General features: G+C 53.0%; 8 protein-coding genes across 8 annotated transcripts; 5 read left to right on the top strand and 3 right to left on the bottom strand.

Annotated features, from left to right (window-relative positions):
- Positions 1 to 219: 219 nt before the first annotated feature.
- On the top strand, positions 220 to 1,719 carry C7974DRAFT_183310 (S-methyl-5'-thioadenosine phosphorylase). Its single transcript, XM_046136407.1, has 2 exons — positions 220 to 377; positions 430 to 1,719. Exons 1-2 carry the CDS (start codon positions 257 to 259, stop codon positions 1,341 to 1,343), a joined length of 1,035 nt encoding a protein of 344 aa, XP_045996992.1. The 5' UTR covers positions 220 to 256; the 3' UTR covers positions 1,344 to 1,719.
- C7974DRAFT_183305 (amidase signature domain-containing protein) lies at positions 1,668 to 4,010 on the top strand. The gene is made up of 4 exons (XM_046136406.1): positions 1,668 to 2,320; positions 2,373 to 2,494; positions 2,544 to 2,937; positions 2,986 to 4,010. Exons 1-4 carry the CDS (start codon positions 1,991 to 1,993, stop codon positions 3,964 to 3,966), a joined length of 1,827 nt encoding a protein of 608 aa, XP_045996991.1. The 5' UTR covers positions 1,668 to 1,990; the 3' UTR covers positions 3,967 to 4,010.
- A 927-nt stretch (positions 4,011 to 4,937) lies between these two features.
- Positions 4,938 to 6,071, top strand: C7974DRAFT_472073 (uncharacterized protein; the record flags this gene model as incomplete). Its single annotated transcript, XM_046146528.1, has 1 exon — positions 4,938 to 6,071. The coding sequence occupies one exon, from the start codon at positions 4,938 to 4,940 to the stop codon at positions 5,928 to 5,930; it is 993 nt and encodes a 330-aa protein (XP_045996990.1). The 3' UTR covers positions 5,931 to 6,071.
- A 1,087-nt stretch (positions 6,072 to 7,158) lies between these two features.
- C7974DRAFT_453842 (uncharacterized protein) lies at positions 7,159 to 8,382 on the top strand (the record flags this gene model as incomplete). Its single annotated transcript, XM_046145883.1, has 2 exons — positions 7,159 to 7,290; positions 7,382 to 8,382. The coding sequence occupies 2 exons, from the start codon at positions 7,159 to 7,161 to the stop codon at positions 8,348 to 8,350; spliced, it is 1,101 nt and encodes a 366-aa protein (XP_045996989.1). The 3' UTR covers positions 8,351 to 8,382.
- A 1,544-nt stretch (positions 8,383 to 9,926) lies between these two features.
- Positions 9,927 to 11,522, bottom strand: C7974DRAFT_376092 (alkaline phosphatase; the record flags this gene model as incomplete). The annotated part of the gene is made up of 3 exons (XM_046140258.1): positions 9,927 to 10,696; positions 10,745 to 11,149; positions 11,207 to 11,522. The coding sequence occupies 3 exons, from the start codon at positions 11,520 to 11,522 to the stop codon at positions 9,927 to 9,929; spliced, it is 1,491 nt and encodes a 496-aa protein (XP_045996988.1).
- A 237-nt stretch (positions 11,523 to 11,759) lies between these two features.
- C7974DRAFT_183217 (major facilitator superfamily domain-containing protein) lies at positions 11,760 to 14,393 on the bottom strand. Its single transcript, XM_046136405.1, has 2 exons — positions 13,202 to 14,393; positions 11,760 to 13,153 (listed from the first exon to the last, which is right to left on the bottom strand). Exons 1-2 carry the CDS (start codon positions 13,947 to 13,949, stop codon positions 11,997 to 11,999), a joined length of 1,905 nt encoding a protein of 634 aa, XP_045996987.1. The 5' UTR covers positions 13,950 to 14,393; the 3' UTR covers positions 11,760 to 11,996.
- C7974DRAFT_183216 (Mss4-like protein) lies at positions 14,394 to 15,585 on the bottom strand. The gene is made up of 2 exons (XM_046136404.1): positions 15,245 to 15,585; positions 14,394 to 15,193 (listed from the first exon to the last, which is right to left on the bottom strand). The coding sequence occupies exons 1-2, from the start codon at positions 15,501 to 15,503 to the stop codon at positions 14,838 to 14,840; spliced, it is 615 nt and encodes a 204-aa protein (XP_045996986.1). The 5' UTR covers positions 15,504 to 15,585; the 3' UTR covers positions 14,394 to 14,837.
- Positions 15,586 to 17,721: 2,136 nt separating this feature from the next.
- C7974DRAFT_310991 (pectate lyase precursor) lies at positions 17,722 to 18,547 on the top strand (the record flags this gene model as incomplete). The annotated part of the gene is made up of 2 exons (XM_046138294.1): positions 17,722 to 18,294; positions 18,350 to 18,547. The coding sequence occupies 2 exons, from the start codon at positions 17,722 to 17,724 to the stop codon at positions 18,545 to 18,547; spliced, it is 771 nt and encodes a 256-aa protein (XP_045996985.1).
- Between the last annotated feature and the right edge of the window lie 494 nt (positions 18,548 to 19,041).

Below are 19,041 nucleotides of genomic sequence, written 5' to 3'. Positions count from 1 at the left end.
GTATGTGATGCTCTGATGTATAATGCGGAAGACGTTAATGAGCCTGATTAAGCAATTCTCAATGCTTAAGTGGCCGATAGTTGTAATGCATGCATGCTGCCAATTAGTGCTGAGAGTGTAGAGCGTGGTGGCATCGCGCTCAAGCACGCGCTTGATTGGACGACTGACGCCATCGTCATCAGGGTTCAGCATCTCGGCGGGGAGCCCCTCCTCGGCAGAGAAAATGTTTATCGCGCGTCTCTTTGCGCGATAGTAGATGTTGCAGCGCGTCAGGCCTCTATTCAGTGTTCCTTCTCTCCGTAGCCTTCCTCGTACCTTCTTTCGCAGCATCTCCATACCATACCGCAAAATGGCCGGCGTTCCCAGCACCTACGATGGTGCGCTGCTTCCCCACTGCGCCCCGCGTCCACCAAGCTGACACAACCTCAGCGCCCGTTCACATCGCCGTGATTGGCGGCACTGGCATTCAGTCACTGCCCGGCTTCACGCTCGCTGCCACTCTCGACGTTGAGACACCATGGGGCAAGCCGTCGTCGCCCATCAGCATCCTGCACCACCCCTCCCCGTCGACCGGCAAGAACGTCCCCGTCGCCTTCCTCTCACGCCACGGTCTCTCTCACGAGCTTGCGCCCCATGAGGTCAAGAACCAGGCCAATATCGCTGCGCTGCGCCATCTCGGTGTGCGCACCATCATTGCCTTCTCCGCCGTCGGCTCGCTGCAGGAGGAAGTCCACCCGCGTGACTTCGTAGTCCCTGACCAAGTCATCGACCGCACCAAGGGTATTCGCCCGTTCACATACTTCGAGAAGGGCATGGTTGGCCACGTTGGCTTTGGCGACCCCTTCGATACCAAGTTGGCCGAGATCGTTCGCAAATGTGGCCACAGCTTGGAGGGCGAGGGCGTCACGCTGCACGACAAGGGCACCGTCATCTGCATGGAGGGCCCACAGTTCAGCACCCGCGCAGAGTCCCACATGTACCGCAGCTGGGGCGGCACCGTCATTAATATGTCTGCGCTGCCCGAGGCTAAGCTGGCGCGAGAGGCTGAAATTGCCTACCAGATGATCTGCATGGCGACTGACTACGACTGCTGGAGGGGCACTGAGGGCGAGGACGTCAACGTTGAGATGGTTATGGGCCACATGAAGGCTAACGCCGACAATGCGAAGCGCTTTGTTGGTGCAGTCCTGGATGAACTCAGCAAGGAAGAGCACACCCAATTGGTCCAGGGCAAGCACCTCGTGAACCAGACCAAATTTGCTGGGTCCATGACCAAGAAGGAAGCCCGTGGGCAGGAAACTCAGAAGAAGCTGCAATGGCTGTTCCCCGGCTACTTCGACTGAGCAAGTGACACGATCTTTGGCAACAAGTGTCACAACATAGACTGATAGACTTGAAGCATCAGAACTTCAAAGCATTACAAATATACTAACAAGAACTTTCTGGTACACACCGCAGCCTTACTCTCAGTTCTACTACCTTGTCAATATTACGACCCCATGCGGCAGGTCACTATCGCATCAAACAGCGGGTATCGACATCATCGAAATGCGCGCCAAGATGTCGATATGTGCCCGCAGCTATCGACCAATGTCCGACGTGCTGCGGACTGATCTCAGATGTGCGCTCATCGCACCTTCCTATTCTTTCTTAGCGCGACATGCATCTCGACCTCGATGAACGACCGGGTGCTTGAATGTTGACTAACACCACGGCAACTGAGACTCGTTTGGTCGACTAATAGTGTCATGATGCTGTCGTGTATCCTGTCAAGATGCGCATGTTACGCAGATGTTTCGGTGCATCTCACAACAAGAACTTGATGTTGTACGAGTGACAAGCCGACCGGCATAAACTCTTATAGTATTGCATGCATATGTACCAAGGTTGAACGCCAAAGACGAAAGGTGAACAGCAGCTCTAGCCTTCCTTATCGCGCAGATCTACGCATCTCCGCCATCGCGGGAAGACAAACCTACATCATCCTTGTATGACGCATACAGGCCGGCAACCTCCCGCGGATGGTACTCGCAGTGACAACGAGCGCAGCTATAAGAGTCTTTGCACAGACCGCAACAAAAGGGTTTTGGCTATTCAACCACTAAACGCCTTTCCCCTGAAGCAAACGGCGTATTTCACGGTCGGCATCATGGTCTCAGCTTGGTTTATCGTGAAGCTCTTAGTGGCCTTCACACCTCTGACTAGTATCGTTGCACAGTATACCACAGATCCAGTCTTCCCCAAGCTTTTGGACGCGACTGCAGACGAGTTGATCTCTGGACTCGAGACAGGTGGTTTCACAAGCCTGGATCTGGTCGATGTAAGCCAATGTCCCTGCAATTCTTCCTGGTGCAGTGTACTGACTTCGCAAGGCGTATGTCGGGCGCATTCTCGAAGTCAATGCAACCCTACACATGGTCACTGAGATCAATCCGGATGCTTGGACAATTGCGAAGGAACTTGACGAAGAGCGCTCGTGTGGCAAGATCCGGGGGTAAGTGGAACTTTCTGTGTATTTGAACGCAGTACTAACCCGTATCTAGTCCTCTTCACGGCCTCCCAATCCTTATCAAGAACAACATCGCGACTGCAGACGAGATGAACAACACCGCTGGATCGTTCTCTTTGCTCGGAGCCAAGGTCCCTCGTGATGCTACCGTTGCTTCCAAACTTCGCGCTGCTGGCGCAATCATTCTCGGCAAAACCAACCTGTCCCAGTGGGCTAACTATCGATCTGCAAACTCTTCCAATGGCTGGTCTGCCTACGGTGGTCAGACGTATGCTGCTTACTATCCTGGCCAAGATCCTAGTGGCAGCAGCAGCGGTAGTGGTGTAGCGGCCAGTCTGGGGTTGGCTTTCGGCACTCTGGGCACTGAGACTGATGGCAGTATTGTATCGCCAAGTCAGCTGAACAACATTGTTGGCATTAAGCCTACTGTAAGACGATCTTCACAAAGTAGCAGATCAAGACTAATGCTACTTTAGGTCGGTCTTACGAGCAGAGCTCTGGTCATCCCCATTTCAGAACACCAAGATTCCGTTGGACCCATGGCACGCACCGTCAAAGACGCCGCGTACATCCTACAAGCAATTGCTGGACCTGATCCGTACGATAACTACACATCCGCTATTCCATGGGCCTTGAACGCTACCAATACCACCAAGCCGGACTATGTTGCAGCCTGTAAGCTAGATGCACTCGTTGGCAAGCGCATTGGCATTCCTCGTAACGCACTCGGTAGACGTACTGTTGTTTCCGCACCAGTATTTGATGCGTTCGAATCTGCCGTTGCTATATTGCAGGAAGCTGGCGCAATCATTGTAGACAACACGAACTACACCGCCTACGCCCAATACTTGAACTCCACTGCAGAGGATACGGTCCTCTCTGGCGACTTCGGACCCAATCTTGCTGCATACCTTGCACAGCTGACATACAACCCCAATAATGTCAGTGATCTCAAAGAAGTACGGAACTTTACGCAGACATTCCCGGCGGAAGAGTACCCCAGTCGCGACACCGCTGTCTTTGATTCCTCCCTGGCTCTGAACTTCACCAACACAGATGCTCAGTTCTGGGCCGCGTATCAGGAAGACCTGTTCCTCGGCGGCCCTGGTGGTATCCTCGGTGCCCTTGAAACATACAATTTGGATGCTGTCGTACTTCCTACCCGAACATCATCCAGTATCAGCGCTATCATTGGCGCTCCACTAATCACCGTTCCCTTGGGTGCATACCCGTCAAATACCACAGTGATCCAGAACGCGCGTGGGAATCTTAATGCCACTGCGCCCAACGTTCCTTTCGGTATTGCTTTCGCTGGCAAGTATTGGAGCGAAGAGAGCCTGATCGGGTTTGCGTACGCATACGAGCAGCGTAGCAACGTGAGGACTAAGGTGAAGCCATACATGCAGCCAACTATTGAGCTCGTCGATGTCGTCAGGAGCAAGACCAACAAGCTGTGAAAATGGGGAACTTGATAGTTCAGATATCAAATGGATAATGTGATCTGATTGGTCATGAGTCATGCAAGTGTGACGCGCGCAGGGCAACGCACGAGGCCGCCTATTGTGGAGGATGAGTCACACTATCCCGTGGGAATCATCTATCTGCCTCTGAAACAGTACGAAGCGTACTTCCATCTCTTAGAGGTGTGAAGGACTACCTACGAATATGGCTAGCGCCGGTTGTGCCACTGACCCACCATACACATCCACAGCACCTTTCATGCGCAACAGTGTTCTCAAAACGCTGAATCTCTTGCAGCACAGCGTGTAAGGAATCAACTAGGTCAATTTATCACGAATGTCATGCGCAGCGTTGCGCATTGGCGGCCAATGGCACTTTTAAAGACTGCGGTACCATGCAAATGACTCTCAATCGTTTTTACTTCAGACCCTCTACTCCTAATCATCGTCACCTATTGGCGACTAGTCAAGAGACACGCGCTCAACGTCTGCCTGAGACACCAGGCAACCACTTAGCCTTGCCAACACGTAGGCATCTGATGTGCGGCCCGCGAACACGACGCGACATCACGGGCGTGCGTGACTGCTTTGGGAGCTGGGGTGGAAGCTGCGCCAATCAGGTGAGTCATAGCTGTGCGGCGTAGGTTAGTCCTTCAATCGTGGTTCGCTTGTAGGAACCGGAGTGTGTTAACGATGTCGAAGGATCTGAGGTGTGGTTTTTAGCGACTGCCTGGCAGGAAGGTACATATGCCTCGCGCCTCCTACTGTAGATCACAACAACTTCTGTTCAAACCTACCTGCAACCCTTGTAAGCGACTACACCTATTTGCCGACTACGATATTACACCGACTGAAATATTCCGACAACTGAAATATTCCGATGACTGCAATAGTCTCACAGCTGCAAAACTTGGACAGCTGCAATACTCCAACAACTGCAGTATTTCAGCGACTGTAGTCATAACACAATGGCCGTATTCACTGACCTTCCTTCTGAGATGCGCAACAGCATCTACGACATGCTGCTCATCGGGCCAGCGCCAAGTCTCGGTGTCCTGGGTACCTCCAGGCTAATACATGGCGAAGCAGCATCATACTACTACCAGAACAACGCCTTCGAAGTCTCGCTCATGTCACAGAGCGAGACTCTTCTACCACCCATTCCTGACAGGTACCTGAAGTACCTCAGGCGGCTCACGATCAACGTGTGCCTGACCTCCTCCAGGGTGCATGATTCTGCACGGCGGATCGAGGCCCTCGCCAATACGGGCGCCACACTCGCCAGCCTCACTATCAACCTCATATCGAGGACCTCCAGGGTGCTGTCGAACAGGGTCGACGACAATGTGCTGAGCGAGGACCATCCAATCGCGCTCGCCCTACATCACCTGCTCTCCTCCAGCGTCGCCCAATCAATGCGCGTCAACCTAGAGGGAGTCTGGTTCGCGCCCGGTCTTGCCACAAAGCTCCTCAACGAATTCGAGGGCACGCTGGAGGTCCTCACAACCCTATCCTCACTCGAGCGCGCGCTGGTAGGTCAGAAGACACAGACGCATCTACGCGCGCTCGACATCGATACCGAAGCGGCTACAGACCGCCTGCCTTCCCCGCCTGCCTCGCCATCGCCATCTGACCTGAGCACGGCGTTATCGGAGCTAGATCAGTTCTCGCCTATGGAGTTTTTCGACGAGTATACCGAGGAGGTCGAAGTTGATGCCGAAGCGGACTTGCTGATCGACGAGCCTATGTTCGACGCGCATGATAATGAAGAAGGGCACGAAGAGGAATTGACGGAGGAAGATGATGTTGCGGACGAGGAAATGGAGGACATTGATAACTTTGAAGCGATTCTTGGTGGGTTAGGAGAGATTGCGCAGCAAAGAGCGAACGAGGCAGACATCAGCTACATGACGAACTTCGCGCCGGAGATGTTGGGGAGATGGATTGAGGGGACAGGTTGAAGAGTGATGGGGTTGCGACGGCAGGGAGACGATGAGATACCCAATTTGGCTTGCATGTCTTGTATGCGTGTTTTTACAGCGCGGTGCGTGTCTCGATAGAGATGAAGCTTTCGCTTGTATTGTATATCTAGCTGTAGAACTGGTCTGTTCATGGTGTATTGGATGAGATGGTACCACCGTGTTTATTGCTGATGCACGCCATCAAGACACATGCTTACCATGCACCTGCCACCTCGCTAACACAACGCAAGGGATCTGCGACCAGCACGCAAGGGACGCGCCGCCTATGGCTCTGGTGTCAATGATCTCGAAGACATGTGTCGGCGAACAGTGACGTTCTTCAGCTGTTGTTGTTAGATAGCAGGTAGTTCGCGGCGTGACTCGTTCCACGGGTGCGGACATGATTCTAGAACGCCACATTCTGGCTTCAAACCAAACAGACTGCGCTCTACATGCGGCAAGTCGGGACGGGGCAGGTATTGCCGTTAGCTGCCGATCAGGCATGCAGTTACGGAGGCAATCTATCATTACCATGTTGCAGCAAACACAGGGTGTAAGTAGCCGACTGTGGCAGTGTGGCAGTGTGGCAGCCGTTCAGCGATCGAGTTGCAAATTTGTTGACACAAAGCTGGTGGGGACGATCAAAGGGACTCAGGAGGCGCGAAATGGCCGGGGAAATTAGATCCGACCCCTCTCCAGGCGAGGTCATGCACAAGTTCTGGAAAGCCCCGGACCTTTGCCATGCAGCCCAAAAAGGCACAGCCCCAGCATCAGCGCCGTCGGCGAGCGTACATTTGGTGCTGCAGGGTCGCCTCTTCGGCTACGGGCACTGGTGGCAGAACTTGTGGATTGCACGCAGCGTTTCCGAGCCCGTTTCTTCGATTGCGCATGAAATGGGTCTGCCCGCGCTGATTCCGTGCGATCCAGGACCCACGTCGCTCATTACAAGTCGCGCCATGGCGGCGCCTCTCATTCGCTGCAGGCGCTAGACGGCGCCCTGGGAAGCCAACGGAGCTTAACGACGGGTCTTCGGTCGTGCAAGACGAGCTGTACGTCTTGGCCGCTAGGGCTGACTGGTATGGTAGCAGGGTTAAAATGTCCCAATCCCGACGGGTCGCCTACTAGACTTTAGTCCGCCCCTTGCGCACCCAGCCTTTCGTCGCTGCTTCCTCCTGTCACTCCTCTGCTCTCAGCTCTCCGAAGAGGAACCTGGACACACGACTCCAAGATGATGCTATCATCGACGGGGGCCCGCAGCCCGATGTTTGTGCTGGCATGTGGCGCCGGCATGGTTGTGATTTTTATTTTCGGCTTCATGTCGTGGTCCGCGCCGGAGCGGATGCCCTTCCATGGGATGTACGTGCCCTTGCCAGACTCCTGCCGATTCCTGTCTCTTGGGGCGATTGCCTCGTTTCTGCCTTCTCCAGACAAACCTCGCGCGTGAGAGGTAGCTGCTGACCAGCGCTGACAGGACCTCCAGCGACGCGAAAACACCAGACATCAACGAGATCCTGCGCATTCTGTACGAGCCGCTCAAAGTAGCGCCATCTGACCCCTTCATCCGCGAGCCCAATGGCACTAAGATTCTGCTTCCGGAGCACCCGCGCTATACGAAGAAAATGGGTCGCGACATTTTGATTCTCGATCTCGACACAAGACCGCTACAGTCTACTGAGATGTTTGAGAAGGGCGAATACGACTGGCGCAATATCAACCACGTGTCTGGGGGCGTTTTCGCGCACTACGCATACGCTCAGATCCACGGTTATGACTACAAATTCGTTCACGCAAGCGAATTCGAAGATCGACACGCAACCTGGATCAAGCCGTCTGCTTTGGCCAACTTGATCAAGGACTATAAGTTCATTGTTTTCCTCGACGCCGACGCCACTTTCCGCTTCATGCAGCTACCCATGGAGTGGATGATGAACTACTGGAATGTGGAACCTCACCACTCCTTTGTCATGGCGAAAGATCCGTGGAGTCCTGAAGAGCCGCAGTACAACTCCGATCGATTCAATCGCACCTACACAAACACCGGTTTCATGATCATTCAGAACAACGACCAGGTTTTGCCAATACTGAAGGCATGGCACGAATGCCCAGATGACGTGCGCTATCCCAACTGCTCGCAGTGGAAGGAACCCAAGTTCCACGAGCAGTCAGCCTTTGGCGAGTACATCCGCTATGACTACGAGGAGTACATCAAGGAGCTCGAATGCGGCCAGGCCAACGGCTTCCCCGGCGTCGAGGTCAGCAACTGCCAGGGCAAATTCATTCGCCACTACTGGTTCGAGAAATCTCTTGTCAAGCTCGATTATCGCGAGAACATCATGAACGCCATCACCTACCCGATTCAGAAGCTGTTTGCGGAGAAGAATGGCGTTGTCTTCAACCAAGAAGAAAACGTTATCCACTGAGCACGATCCCCTACACGCATAATGAATTTCCGAAGTGCAATTTGTATACGGTCGTAATTTGGTGCTAGACCGACATTTTGGAGCATAGCATAGCGTTGCATAGGCACGGCGTTCCGCGATACGATACTGTATTTTTTTGGCATGGTTTGACCCTTCTGGGTCTGGGTTCTCCGTCGCGTTGATACCCCCAATACGAGTCTTCGATTGATGCTTCAGGCGCCATCCGCCGCGCCATCGTGCTACCTCGCTCACTCCTGTGCGACGCTTGTCAGCGTCTCCGGGCAACGTGCTGCATCGCCGTTGTGCGCGCACCCGTCCGGCACAACCGCGCCCCTCTAGGGCCCCAGCACTACTGTACCTGCATGCATTGCATTCCGTATACCGGCGATCTTCGAACATGCTAGGCTGTATAAAGCATCATCACCGTGCAGTGCTAGGAAAGCACATTGATTAGCCCAAGGAACACGAAACTAAGTATCGCCAAGGCGCAGTGGTAGCTGGATATCTTCTCGTCTCCCTTCTATTCCACACAAATATTCACATTATTACATAGAGCGTACAAAGCTCTAATTCTTCGTACATTACAGTCTTCGTCTTACTTGTGTGCCAAACGTCTACCTGATCAAGCCTAGCAAAGCCAAAGTTCAACCAAAGTATACCACAAGGCCACCAACGTTACGTTTCGTCTCAGCAAGCCCGCGTGACGCCAAGAGCCACTAGCCATTCCCAGTGCGCTGATGTCAGCGTGCTGGCCTTATTCCGCCACTGGCGCTGCATCTGATTAGAGTTCATGTGATTGTACCACGGAACGCAGAACGCAGATTCGACGATTGCGGTCCATAATTGTGGCATGAGCACCGCTGGCGCTGTACCGAGTGTATGCAGGGCGCCCTGCATGGAACGGTGTTTTGATGGTGCGCGACGGTGTGGAATGGCTCGCGGGAAGTGAAGATCGGGTTTGCAGCTGCCGGGTAGGCCGGGAGAGCGGTGGCGATACTGTGGCGGTGCAGTGGCGGTGCAAGTAATCGTGAATAGCAATGGACTGACAGCGCTGGACAGATTGAAGTGTGATAGAACCTATTTCTTGTGCAAATTGTAACGAGAAATATGATCTTGTAGCGCGGCGTGTTTTTCCATGTGCAGTCGTGTTTGTGAACAGATGATAGACAAGTGACATTCACCATGAGTTCGTCACATCAATTGTAGTCAATAATTCGTTACACTATCCACATTTGTGCTATCACTTTGTAGTTTAGGGCATGATATCCACTGGTATTTGCAATACGGCACTAATGGTCGTTTACTGGCTGTTGATTGGGTTGAAGATGTGTTGCAAAGACATACCGTGTTGTACCACAGTTGATTTACAAGTCGGCACAGAGGAGCACGGATGGCGTACGGGAGACGTAAACCTGCCTACTCCTCAGTGATAAAGGTTTTGTAAGACCTTACAGGATCTTGCAAAAGTTAGGTTGCGGAAGGGTGCATGTAGAACGAGTGTTTGGAATATCGTAAAAACCACGTCCATTACACGCACACAAGAATCTGCAAATAGACTACACCCACCATCCCCGAATCAGTGCTCGTGCACATGCCCATGGCTATTCAGATCCCTCTTCCCGACCCACGCACTCCCCGCTTTCCTCAACTTCTCCGTGACCTTACTCATCTTGACTTTCAGCACGCCCTCAATGTAGCCCGGCAATTGCGTGTTGTCCCAGTTACCCGCCATGTCCGCTTTGAGATTCCCGCCGCGCCAGCCAGCGCCGTACCCGAACAGCGTGACATCACTTGCAGTGTGGCCGCCCGTGCTCCAATTCACGCCTGCCTTGCTGCTTAGGCGGGCGGCGAGATCAGACGCAAAGTTGCGCGACGTCAGGAGAGCGTCGATGGCGGTTGTGGGCAGATCGGCGAGACCATAGCCGGGAAGGATGGTCGAGGTCAGATATGCACGTTTATCTGTGGCGTTGTTTGCTTTCCAGAGGGCGGCGGCGCGCTCGGTGGTCATGGTGGCGGATTTGAGGGGGAGCGGGTTGAAGCCATTGAGAGTCAGACCGCCACATTCGTGATCTGCAGCCGAGAGCATCAGGGTATCGGGATGCTTGTCGATCCACTCGCGCACATATTTCATGACGTCGTTGTACATGATGGTTTCGTGGAGGTGGCCCACGGGGTCGTTGGCATGACCAGCATGATCTATTCGGCTGGCTTCGATAACAAGTAGGTAGCCCCTAAGACTCCATTTGGTGGCGCGGTCGAGCGAGGTCAGTGCCGTCTCAACCATCTCCAGTAGACTTGGTTCCTGCGTAGGGTCCTGCTTGCGATCGATTTCGTACATCATCTGGTCTGGAGTCTGTCAGCTTCGCGCGGAGTCATGTAATCAAGTGCACTTACCATCGTTGAAGAGACCGATGTAAGGTAGATCAGCCGACTTGGCCGTCCCCTTCTTCAGCTCATCGAACGCCTTTCGGTCCTGCATAATGTGGTAACCTTTTCCTTTGGCGTAGCCGAAGAGATCGATGTCGTCTTTTCGGCACGAGGTAGGGTCGGACTTGGGCTTGAAGTAACAGCGTCCGCCGCCCAAAAGAATATCGACCTGTGGACCAAGCGGGTGTGAGTACCCAATCTCATGCTCTGCAATCTTCTCGTATGAGTTGCGGTCAGCGACATGGGCAGCATAGCAAGCTGGAGTGGCGTGGTTGATGGTCGAAGTCACCACAAGACCGGTCTTGAAGCCCTCCATCTTGGCAGCTTCGAGAATAGAGCCTACGGGCTGACCGTCGTCATCTACAGCAATTGCTACAAGCGTATGTTAGGCGCAACATGCTGGAACTGGCCATGGGCATATAAACATACCATTGTTGTAAGTCTTGACACCACAGCCAAATGCTGTCGCACTGGCCGCAGAATCTGTGATCAGGTTGTTGCTTGCCTGTGTCCTGACGTTCCCAATAACCATGCCGTCTGCAGCGAGCTGGATGGAGACTGGTGCCTTGGGGTTTTCACCGTTCTGCAGCAGCGAGACGTAGTCTCGTGCCATGGTCTGAGAGGCTGGACCATAGCCATCAGGAACGATGTAGATGAAGTTACGTGCTGTGGGCAAGAGCCAGAGCGCCGAGCAACCCTGCGTGAGGAGCGTCCCGGCAAGGCTGATCGAGAGAGCGTACTTCATCTTGCTGTAATGCTTCCAAAAGTGAGCATGTGAATACTCCTGCTCCCAATTGATGCGTAAGACACCTTTATAAGGTCCTTGTATACACTACAAATGGATATCTGCCTTTTACACCAACTTCTCCATGCATGCCAATGCGCATGAACATGTTCGTTTCTAGTGATAACCTTGCGCGACCCGCATTGCAAGATTGGTTTGTGCCAACGTGTTCGCTACGTTGGTTTTTTGTGGACGACTTGTTCGCGAGGTCCCGACTTTCCGTCTATGAGATTCACGAGCTTCCGCTTTGGTCCATATGGTGGTGAGGTCAAGCGTGACGAGCAGCTCTTGGCTGGCTTGGCTGCATCCTCCACGGCTCGTCTGAACGAATGGTTCGCAGCCTGAGCGCACACGTGGGTGCGACAGGCAGATATAGTCATTTGCGCCCCTTAGCCATGCAAGACTCGAGCGTACACTTTGAGGGTGTGAGAACGATCAATCAATCCTGCTAACCTCCCCATCTTTCCCCTTAACCTCTCCTTCAAGGAGAATCTCGTGCCCATCGCCTTCTCTCACCCACTGCGCAGCAATGAAACCAACCGAGGCAACAGCTGCCATGAGCCACCAGCCAAGGCCCACGATCCCTACGTTCAGACCCTTGCCAAAAGCCCAAGAGAACATGATTGGTCCAACAGTCCTTGTCAGGCTTGAAACCGACTGCCCAATTCCATGCACAGTACCCAGCACCGAGGGGTGTGGGCTGACGTTGTTGACCAAAATTGTGGTGCATGGCAGTGCAAATGTGCGAGCAAGAACCTGAATGAAAAGAACTCCAATGATGGCTATCCAGACAAATGGTCCGTTAACTCCAGCTGGCGGCGCGCTCCAGCTCGGTACACGACTCAGGAACGGGGCCAGTGTGTGAGCCACTGGGAAGAGTGCTAGGAAAATACGATAGCTCTTCGCAGTACCGAGTCGGTGCGAGAGTTTCGGATACAAGAAAAGCTGCAGAGAGATACCGATAACTCCAAGAATAGCCAACGCAATACCTATGTGCCTTGGAGGTAACGCTAGACCGCCAGTGAAATGTACAAAGCCGTGTGGTTTGTAAGCCGGAGGATGCGGGTGCGCAGGGTCGAAGCGTGGTGCAGAGAGGTAGATGAACCAGAGTGTGTTGAAACCGCCCACATGCATGGCCATTATACCGTGAGCGAGGAGGGTAAGAATGAGATTCCGCGTCCAGATACGACGGAAGGGTAGTTTCTGACGGAGAACCTTGCTAGTCTTGTCGCTTGATGGAGGACGGGTCGACGTCGGCGTTGGCTGAAGCTCGAGGCTGTTGGAAGCATCAAAGTCGTCATTTGGAATGGCCGTGTAGCCGGATTCGGTCGCGGTGTTCTGACAACAAATGTAGCGGCGTATCACCCTACCAATGCGCAAGCCAAGATCCGGTTTGTCCGTGCAAAGTTCGTTTGTCTCTTCTAGAAAGAATATCACAGCCAAGGCCGAGAACAACAGAAAACATGCACTCATGATGTTTGGCAGCGCATATGGCCATCGCTTCATCCATGAGACACCATCATTGCCGCCGATAAAAGAGTCAGGTCCGAACAAGGAAGGATACGTATTAACCGGGTCTGCGAGAATGCCACCTTCTAGAGTGTTAATCAATGTCAAGTTTGTATACAATCGGTACATACCAAGTATCGGCCCAATTATGACACCAATATTGAACGTTATCGGCAGAATAAGGAACGCTCTGCTCTGGTACTTTTTCTCCTTGATGATCTCGCTGATCATAGTTCTCATAACGCCGATATTGCCGTTCAATACGCCGCCGATACATCGACAAGCTACCGCCATCGGGAAGCTCTGCGAGAATCCGAAGCCAATGATACTGCACATGGTTCCCAACAGCCCAAAGTAAATCACTCTCTTTCGACCGCCATATTCGGAATCGGCGACGCGACCCCATATCATGGCAGTAAGGAATTGCGCAAATGGAAATGCGGCGTTGATTATGCCAGCTTGGTAAGCGATAGTAGCATCAGGCAATGTCTTGTCGAATGACTGGAGTTGGTAGAAAAGATAAGATCCGAGCGAAGTCTGGGTCAACGGCTCTGACAGCCGTGCCAAAGTAATAACGAAGAGCTGGTCCTTGCGAGGGAGGGAGCGCCACGTTATTGGCTGCTCTTTGGCAGGTTCCGTTTGTTCCATATCATCGATTTGCGATAGAGATGTACCGGCTCGAACGTTGGTCTCTATGGGGAGTTGCCGCGGTTTTTGAGATAGTTCCGAAGGCAGAAGGCTGTGACTGGGGCCCTCATCGCTCTCATTGTCATTCGAGGTTTGACTGTTCTCAGTGTTGACAACCCGATTTCGCGGAAGGTAGCCGGAGTTGTTTCCGGAGGCAATGACCCTGGGTTCGAGGTCCAAGCTTGGGCTCATCACCTGCAGCGTTCTGCGCTCCCGATACGAAGCTGAATTGGTCTCGCCGAGAGCTTTGCGAGTGAAGAATGAGTGGAACAACGATAGAGTGGTTGGCGAAAAGTATGACTCCGGTATTCGCGGAAAAGCACTACCGTTATCGACTAATGCACCTTCCCAGGGTCGCCGTCTGAGGGAAGCCTAACAAATCATCAAATTCCGTCCACCCAACAAGTCGTCAGTCAACACCTGGCTCTAACGTAGGCTCTTCCAGCAGTTTCCATGCGCATGTTGTCATAGTTGAATAATGTATACTTAAAGGACCCACTCAGAGGTGAAATGCACGTGTATCTTGCCTCCCTCTCAATCGTCACGCATATAGGTATACATAAGTATTTCCGTGGGTTGTTGCACCTTACAGCATACCATCAAATCGGAAGTAAGTTATAAAGTGATTGATAAGAAAGAACTGGTGTACAACGCTTTGTAATGCGCATTTAATCGGTCGAGAGTAGCTCGTAGAATGATGCATGATTCTACGTAAGAATGGTCGACTCCAAATTATTTTACTACAAAAGTACAGCAGCCTGCCAAACACTTCCTGGCTGAACTTCCCAGCTGAGTTTGTGAACACTCAGGTTACAGGTGCCCGTATTTCTGCATCGGTGGCGAATGTGCATGAGGATTGCAACGATGGTTGCACGATAGAGCTGTGTTGATGAGTCGGGGAGACATCGCAGGGTATCGGCATAGAACAGATAGCAGCAGCATGAAGAGGCAGCCGTGAGTGTGCAGGTAGCAATGAGATATACTGGTCTGCATCGATTTCGCAAGCTCTTCAAATCATCTCGTTCATTCATTCATTTCGTCATCAGGTATACAAACTATTGCCACATCCCGTCTTCTCATTTACTTCGACTCCTCGGGCGAGAAGTTGATGCTCACGCCATTTACGCAGTGCCGTTCATCCTTCGGGTTGCCAAAGCGCTCACCCTTAAAAATATGGCCGAGATGCCCTCCGCAATTATTGCACACGATCTCGGTCCTCATCATACCCAGGCCCGGGTCCGGCTTTTGTCCCACAGCATTAGGGAACGCATCCCAGAACGCGGGCCACCCGCAACCCGAGTCGAACTTGTGGTTGGCCTTGTACAGAGGAGCGTCGCACCCCGCACACGAGTAGACGCCGGCATCGGGATAGTGCTTGTCTAGCTTGCTGGAGCCGGGAGCTTCGGTGCCCTTCTTGCGTAGAACGCGAAATTGCTCTGTCGCGAGTTAGTACAAGGTCACTCTGTGTGCAACTGGCAACTGCGTACCGGGTGACAGTTGCGCCTGCCACTCGCCCTCTGGCTTCGAGACGGCGTAGTTTGTGGTGTCTGCCATGCTGCCGGAGGAGCCGAAGAGTGCGCCTAAAAAGGGGATGTTGGGCATGGACCGCTGGATCGAAGCGCGCTGCGGGCTGTTGTAGAAAGTGCGACCGAGAGTGCCGGCGGGGTTAGTACGGAGGAAGGCGCTGGTGGTGTTGCTGATTGTGTGAAAGGCGCGGACGAACTGTGGAAAGGAGGGGAAGCGCATAAGGTCAGGCTTTTTGTTGTAGAGTCAATGATCGAGCATCAGCGCAGTCGCGTTGTAGAACTAGATGATGCTGACGCTCTGGTGGCGCATATTACCAGTGGCGGGAGCGAGCTTTGACATTCGGCCGGCATTGCGTCACCACTCGATACGCGCATCCACGGCTTCTCACATCCGAGCAAGTCGTCGATTATTAAACTCGAACTGAATTATTGCACAATCGAGCGCAGCGCATCCAAAGACTTTCGTCTCGCTCAGATACTCGCACATGGACGAGAATCTAGGAAAGGCTTGTCGCACTGCGAAGAGAATAGAAAACCCAGCGCAACGAACACCCCAGCAATACAAGCAGGTATTACATACATGAAGGTGGAACACCAAGCCTGAAGCCAGCTGCTGTGTGGTGGAATAAAGAGAACGAAGGCAGTACGCGCCGTTACACTGATAACGGGAGCTATACATAGATCAGCTGAATTTGTTCATACATGTAGCATGTTGATTGCCATCATCTGTGCAGTGAAAGGTACGTTCTGCATTTCATCACCCGCCTGCGCTTGCAGGCAGAGTCGACGGATTCGAGACTGCGCCTAGCTAGCCAGATGTGGAACTGAGATTGCCATATCAGTTCTCAAACAGGCTGTGTACTTTCGATACTACCAGGATGCTCTTTGCGTGGAGATGAGATGATGGGGTACTCAGCTGACCGAGCCTCGCTTTTCAATGCCAGGGCTGTTGACCATGTAAAAATGCATTCGCCCAAGCCTGAGCCAGCTGCCTGTGGCCTCTACTTTGTGTGGAGTACATCTTCACCGCCGTTCGAGATGATACCAACCTATCCTTTGCTGACCTCGGGAGAGACGCGATACCCGCGGAGCGATCAGGAGAGCTATGCACGCTCTTCTCATGACGTCCAAGAAGAGAGCCGAATCTCCAGAATCGCGCCGAAGCGTTCATTCAAAATCGCAGTACCTACCGGTACAGCAATAAGATGAAGGGGGCAGCTCATGAAGCGGGCTTGATGACTCGCGTACCTGCCAAGATGTAAAGCTCCTTGGCAGATACGTCTGGACTTTTCACCGACAGAGTAATCTCCACCCCCATCAAGCTTGTCATAGCTTATCATCCCACGATTCCATGCAACTCTGTAGCGGCCAAGTCAACTCATGCATTTTCAGATGCACTATGGCCTCGCATCGTCTCAAAAGTAGACATCTCGACAGTGTGATGTGTAAACAACTTCTTGCGCGGTACTGCGACGACAAGACGCTTCTGTCCCAAAAAGCTTAAAATACACCCTGGCAGCGTTCACCGAATCTCCTTGATCCAGCTCCCCCTTTGCCGATCGTGCTTCGCCTCGAGTCCTCGACTCAGGTGATCCATTTTAAACACTGCTGCGGTACTCAGGCTTGTGGGCCGGGTCAATAATCGCCGCAAGAGCTAGGAGAATATGGACGTTTTCGACTCCACTGTTTCAATCTACGCATCGAGTATCGTAACATGAGCCGTGTCTATCTAGGGCTTAGCTCTCAAGCACGCTCAATGCGGACACTGCAGCCTGACAGCTGTCAAGGAAGCCGTTTAATACGATCTTGGCCAAGCCTTCGTCCGAAACATGCCAAGATGTCTTGACATGGCCTGCGGATTAGTGCGGTATGCTGGAGATTTTCCGCGATTCGGTTCGATTGGAGGAGAATCTCGAAACGCCTGTTTGAAACGACCGTATGCCCTGGTACCATGGAGATGCTGTATTGGATCGATACACGAAGACAGCATAACATCGGGAGCGTCCACCAACATTACGCTCTTGGCAACCGGTGAGGAAATGACCCAGGAGAGATGTCCCGGCCAGGCCTTGGGTAGCGAGAGGAGCGGGTGATCCACATTGCTCTCGGCTGCACGTTTCCACCAGATACGAGCGTTTCCTGGTTTCAGCCCTGGCCAGCTGTCCCATGCCGGAGCATAGCGCCGGGCTGTAATCCTGCATGAGGCCCTAGTCCACCACCGATACAATCCTACACAGATCGTGGTACTGTGGCAGCAAGGCTGCGTATAAAGGTCGCGACGCCCGCAACATTGGAAGAGCAGTTCATTCTCTTACCACAGTCTTTCGTTTGCTTGAAGCAACCCACTCTCTTTACACACTCACTACTTCCATTCTCGCTAAATACTTATCAACAAGTCCCACTTTCAACTTTCAAAGTACCACCAACCAACCGTCAACATGAAGTTCACCATCATTGCCGCTATCGCTGCCTTCGCGGCCCCCATCGCCGCCGGCCCTGCCGTTGCCGCCCCTGCTGAGGCTTTCGCCATGCAGAAGCGTGCTTCCATCCCTATCCCCTCTTCCAAGGGCTCTGTCACCCTCAAGAAGGCCCAGACTGTCTCTGGCACCTTCGACGGTGGTCTGAAGACCTACGGCCGTGGCAAGTCCTGCACTGGCCAGGCTGAGGGTGGCGATGCTGACGCCGTCTTCATCATTGAGAACGGCGGTACCCTCAAGAACGCCATCATCGGAAAGGACCAGGTCGAGGGTGTCCACTGCAAGGGATCCTGCACTATCGAGAACGTCTGGTGGGTCGACGTCTGCGAGGACGCTCTTTCCCTCAAGGGTGACGGCAACGCCATGATCAAGGGTGGCGGTGCTCAGTCTGCCTCCGACAAGGTCATCCAGCACAACGGTAAGGGAACTGTCACCATCGACGGTTTCCAGGTCAACGACTTCGGCAAGCTCTACCGTGCTTGCGGTAACTGCAAGAACTCTGTTGCTCGCAGCGTCGTCATCAAGAACGTCAAGGTAAGCCACCTCCAATCTCTCTTCAAGTTGAGGACCACATCTAACACTCGTACAGGCCCAGAACGGAAAGCTTCTCGCCGGTATCAACCGCAACTTCGGCGGAACTGCCACCATCTCCGGCACCTGCGCCACCTCTGTCAAGGCCATCTGCGAGGAGTTCCAGGGCACCAAGCCCGGCAGCGAGCCCAAGTCCATCAGCAAGGGTCCCTCCGCTCAGTGCAAATACACTGCCTCCGCCATCAAGTCCTGCTAGATGGCTCTTGAAATCTCTCGACACATTCGTCAAGAGTAACGCGCAATGGGATCACAGACGCTAGATGCAACTTGGCACGATTTGATGCATTCGATACATTGGAAGCTTTGAAAGCGGATTCTTGTTATATATTTACCACCGAACTAAATGCAAAGCACATGCCGTGCATGTAATTCACTTCTTGCAGCCATCTTCTCACACTTTGTACGTGAGCTTTCGTGTGAAATGTGCAAGTGTTTTCGTTTGCACAACGCTTCAGCAAAACTCGATCCTTCTGCAGGGATTGTTACACTACTATTGCACGTCGCACCTTTTATCCCGGCGTGACAGAACTTGGCTTTTCCAGATATCCGCTCAAACCCTTCATGTGTCGCCACTACATACGCTCAATAGCAAATTTCTGCTGACCCGAGCCGTTCACGCCACTCGATCCGCGCCTGAGCCACAGTGGCTGATGAAGCACAAATGTGGACAGTGCATCCCTTCACCTCACC

The sequence above is a fragment of the Boeremia exigua genome (genome assembly GCF_020726555.1).
Source record: "Boeremia exigua strain MPI-SDFR-AT-0100 chromosome Unknown C7974scaffold_6, whole genome shotgun sequence".
In the NCBI taxonomy this organism is placed as follows: Eukaryota; Fungi; Ascomycota; class Dothideomycetes; order Pleosporales; family Didymellaceae; genus Boeremia; species Boeremia exigua.
Note: the sequence above shows the minus strand (reverse complement) of the source record. Positions and strands in the feature narration are given on the sequence as shown.

What these genes read in the sequence shown, in the direction of transcription:
- C7974DRAFT_183305 (XM_046136406.1), top strand. Translation starts at nt 1,991, where the DNA reads ATGACGCATACAGGCCGGCAACCTCCCGCGGATGGTACTCGCAGTGAC. An exon ending in CAAGCCTGGATCTGGTCGAT is followed by an intron (nt 2,321 to 2,372) that starts GTAAGCCAATGT and finishes TGACTTCGCAAG; the next exon opens with GCGTATGTCGGGCGCATTCT. An exon ending in TTGTTGGCATTAAGCCTACT is followed by an intron (nt 2,938 to 2,985) that starts GTAAGACGATCT and finishes ATGCTACTTTAG; the next exon opens with GTCGGTCTTACGAGCAGAGC.
- C7974DRAFT_183310 (XM_046136407.1), top strand. Translation starts at nt 257, where the DNA reads ATGTTGCAGCGCGTCAGGCCTCTATTCAGTGTTCCTTCTCTCCGTAGC. An exon ending in CGTTCCCAGCACCTACGATG is followed by an intron (nt 378 to 429) that starts GTGCGCTGCTTC and finishes ACACAACCTCAG; the next exon opens with CGCCCGTTCACATCGCCGTG.
- C7974DRAFT_183216 (XM_046136404.1), bottom strand. Translation starts at nt 15,503, where the DNA reads ATGCGCTTCCCCTCCTTTCCACAGTTCGTCCGCGCCTTTCACACAATC. An exon ending in GCAGGCGCAACTGTCACCCG is followed by an intron (nt 15,194 to 15,244) that starts GTACGCAGTTGC and finishes AACTCGCGACAG; the next exon opens with AGCAATTTCGCGTTCTACGC.
- C7974DRAFT_183217 (XM_046136405.1), bottom strand. Translation starts at nt 13,949, where the DNA reads ATGAGCCCAAGCTTGGACCTCGAACCCAGGGTCATTGCCTCCGGAAAC. An exon ending in CATAATTGGGCCGATACTTG is followed by an intron (nt 13,154 to 13,201) that starts GTATGTACCGAT and finishes ACACTCTAGAAG; the next exon opens with GTGGCATTCTCGCAGACCCG.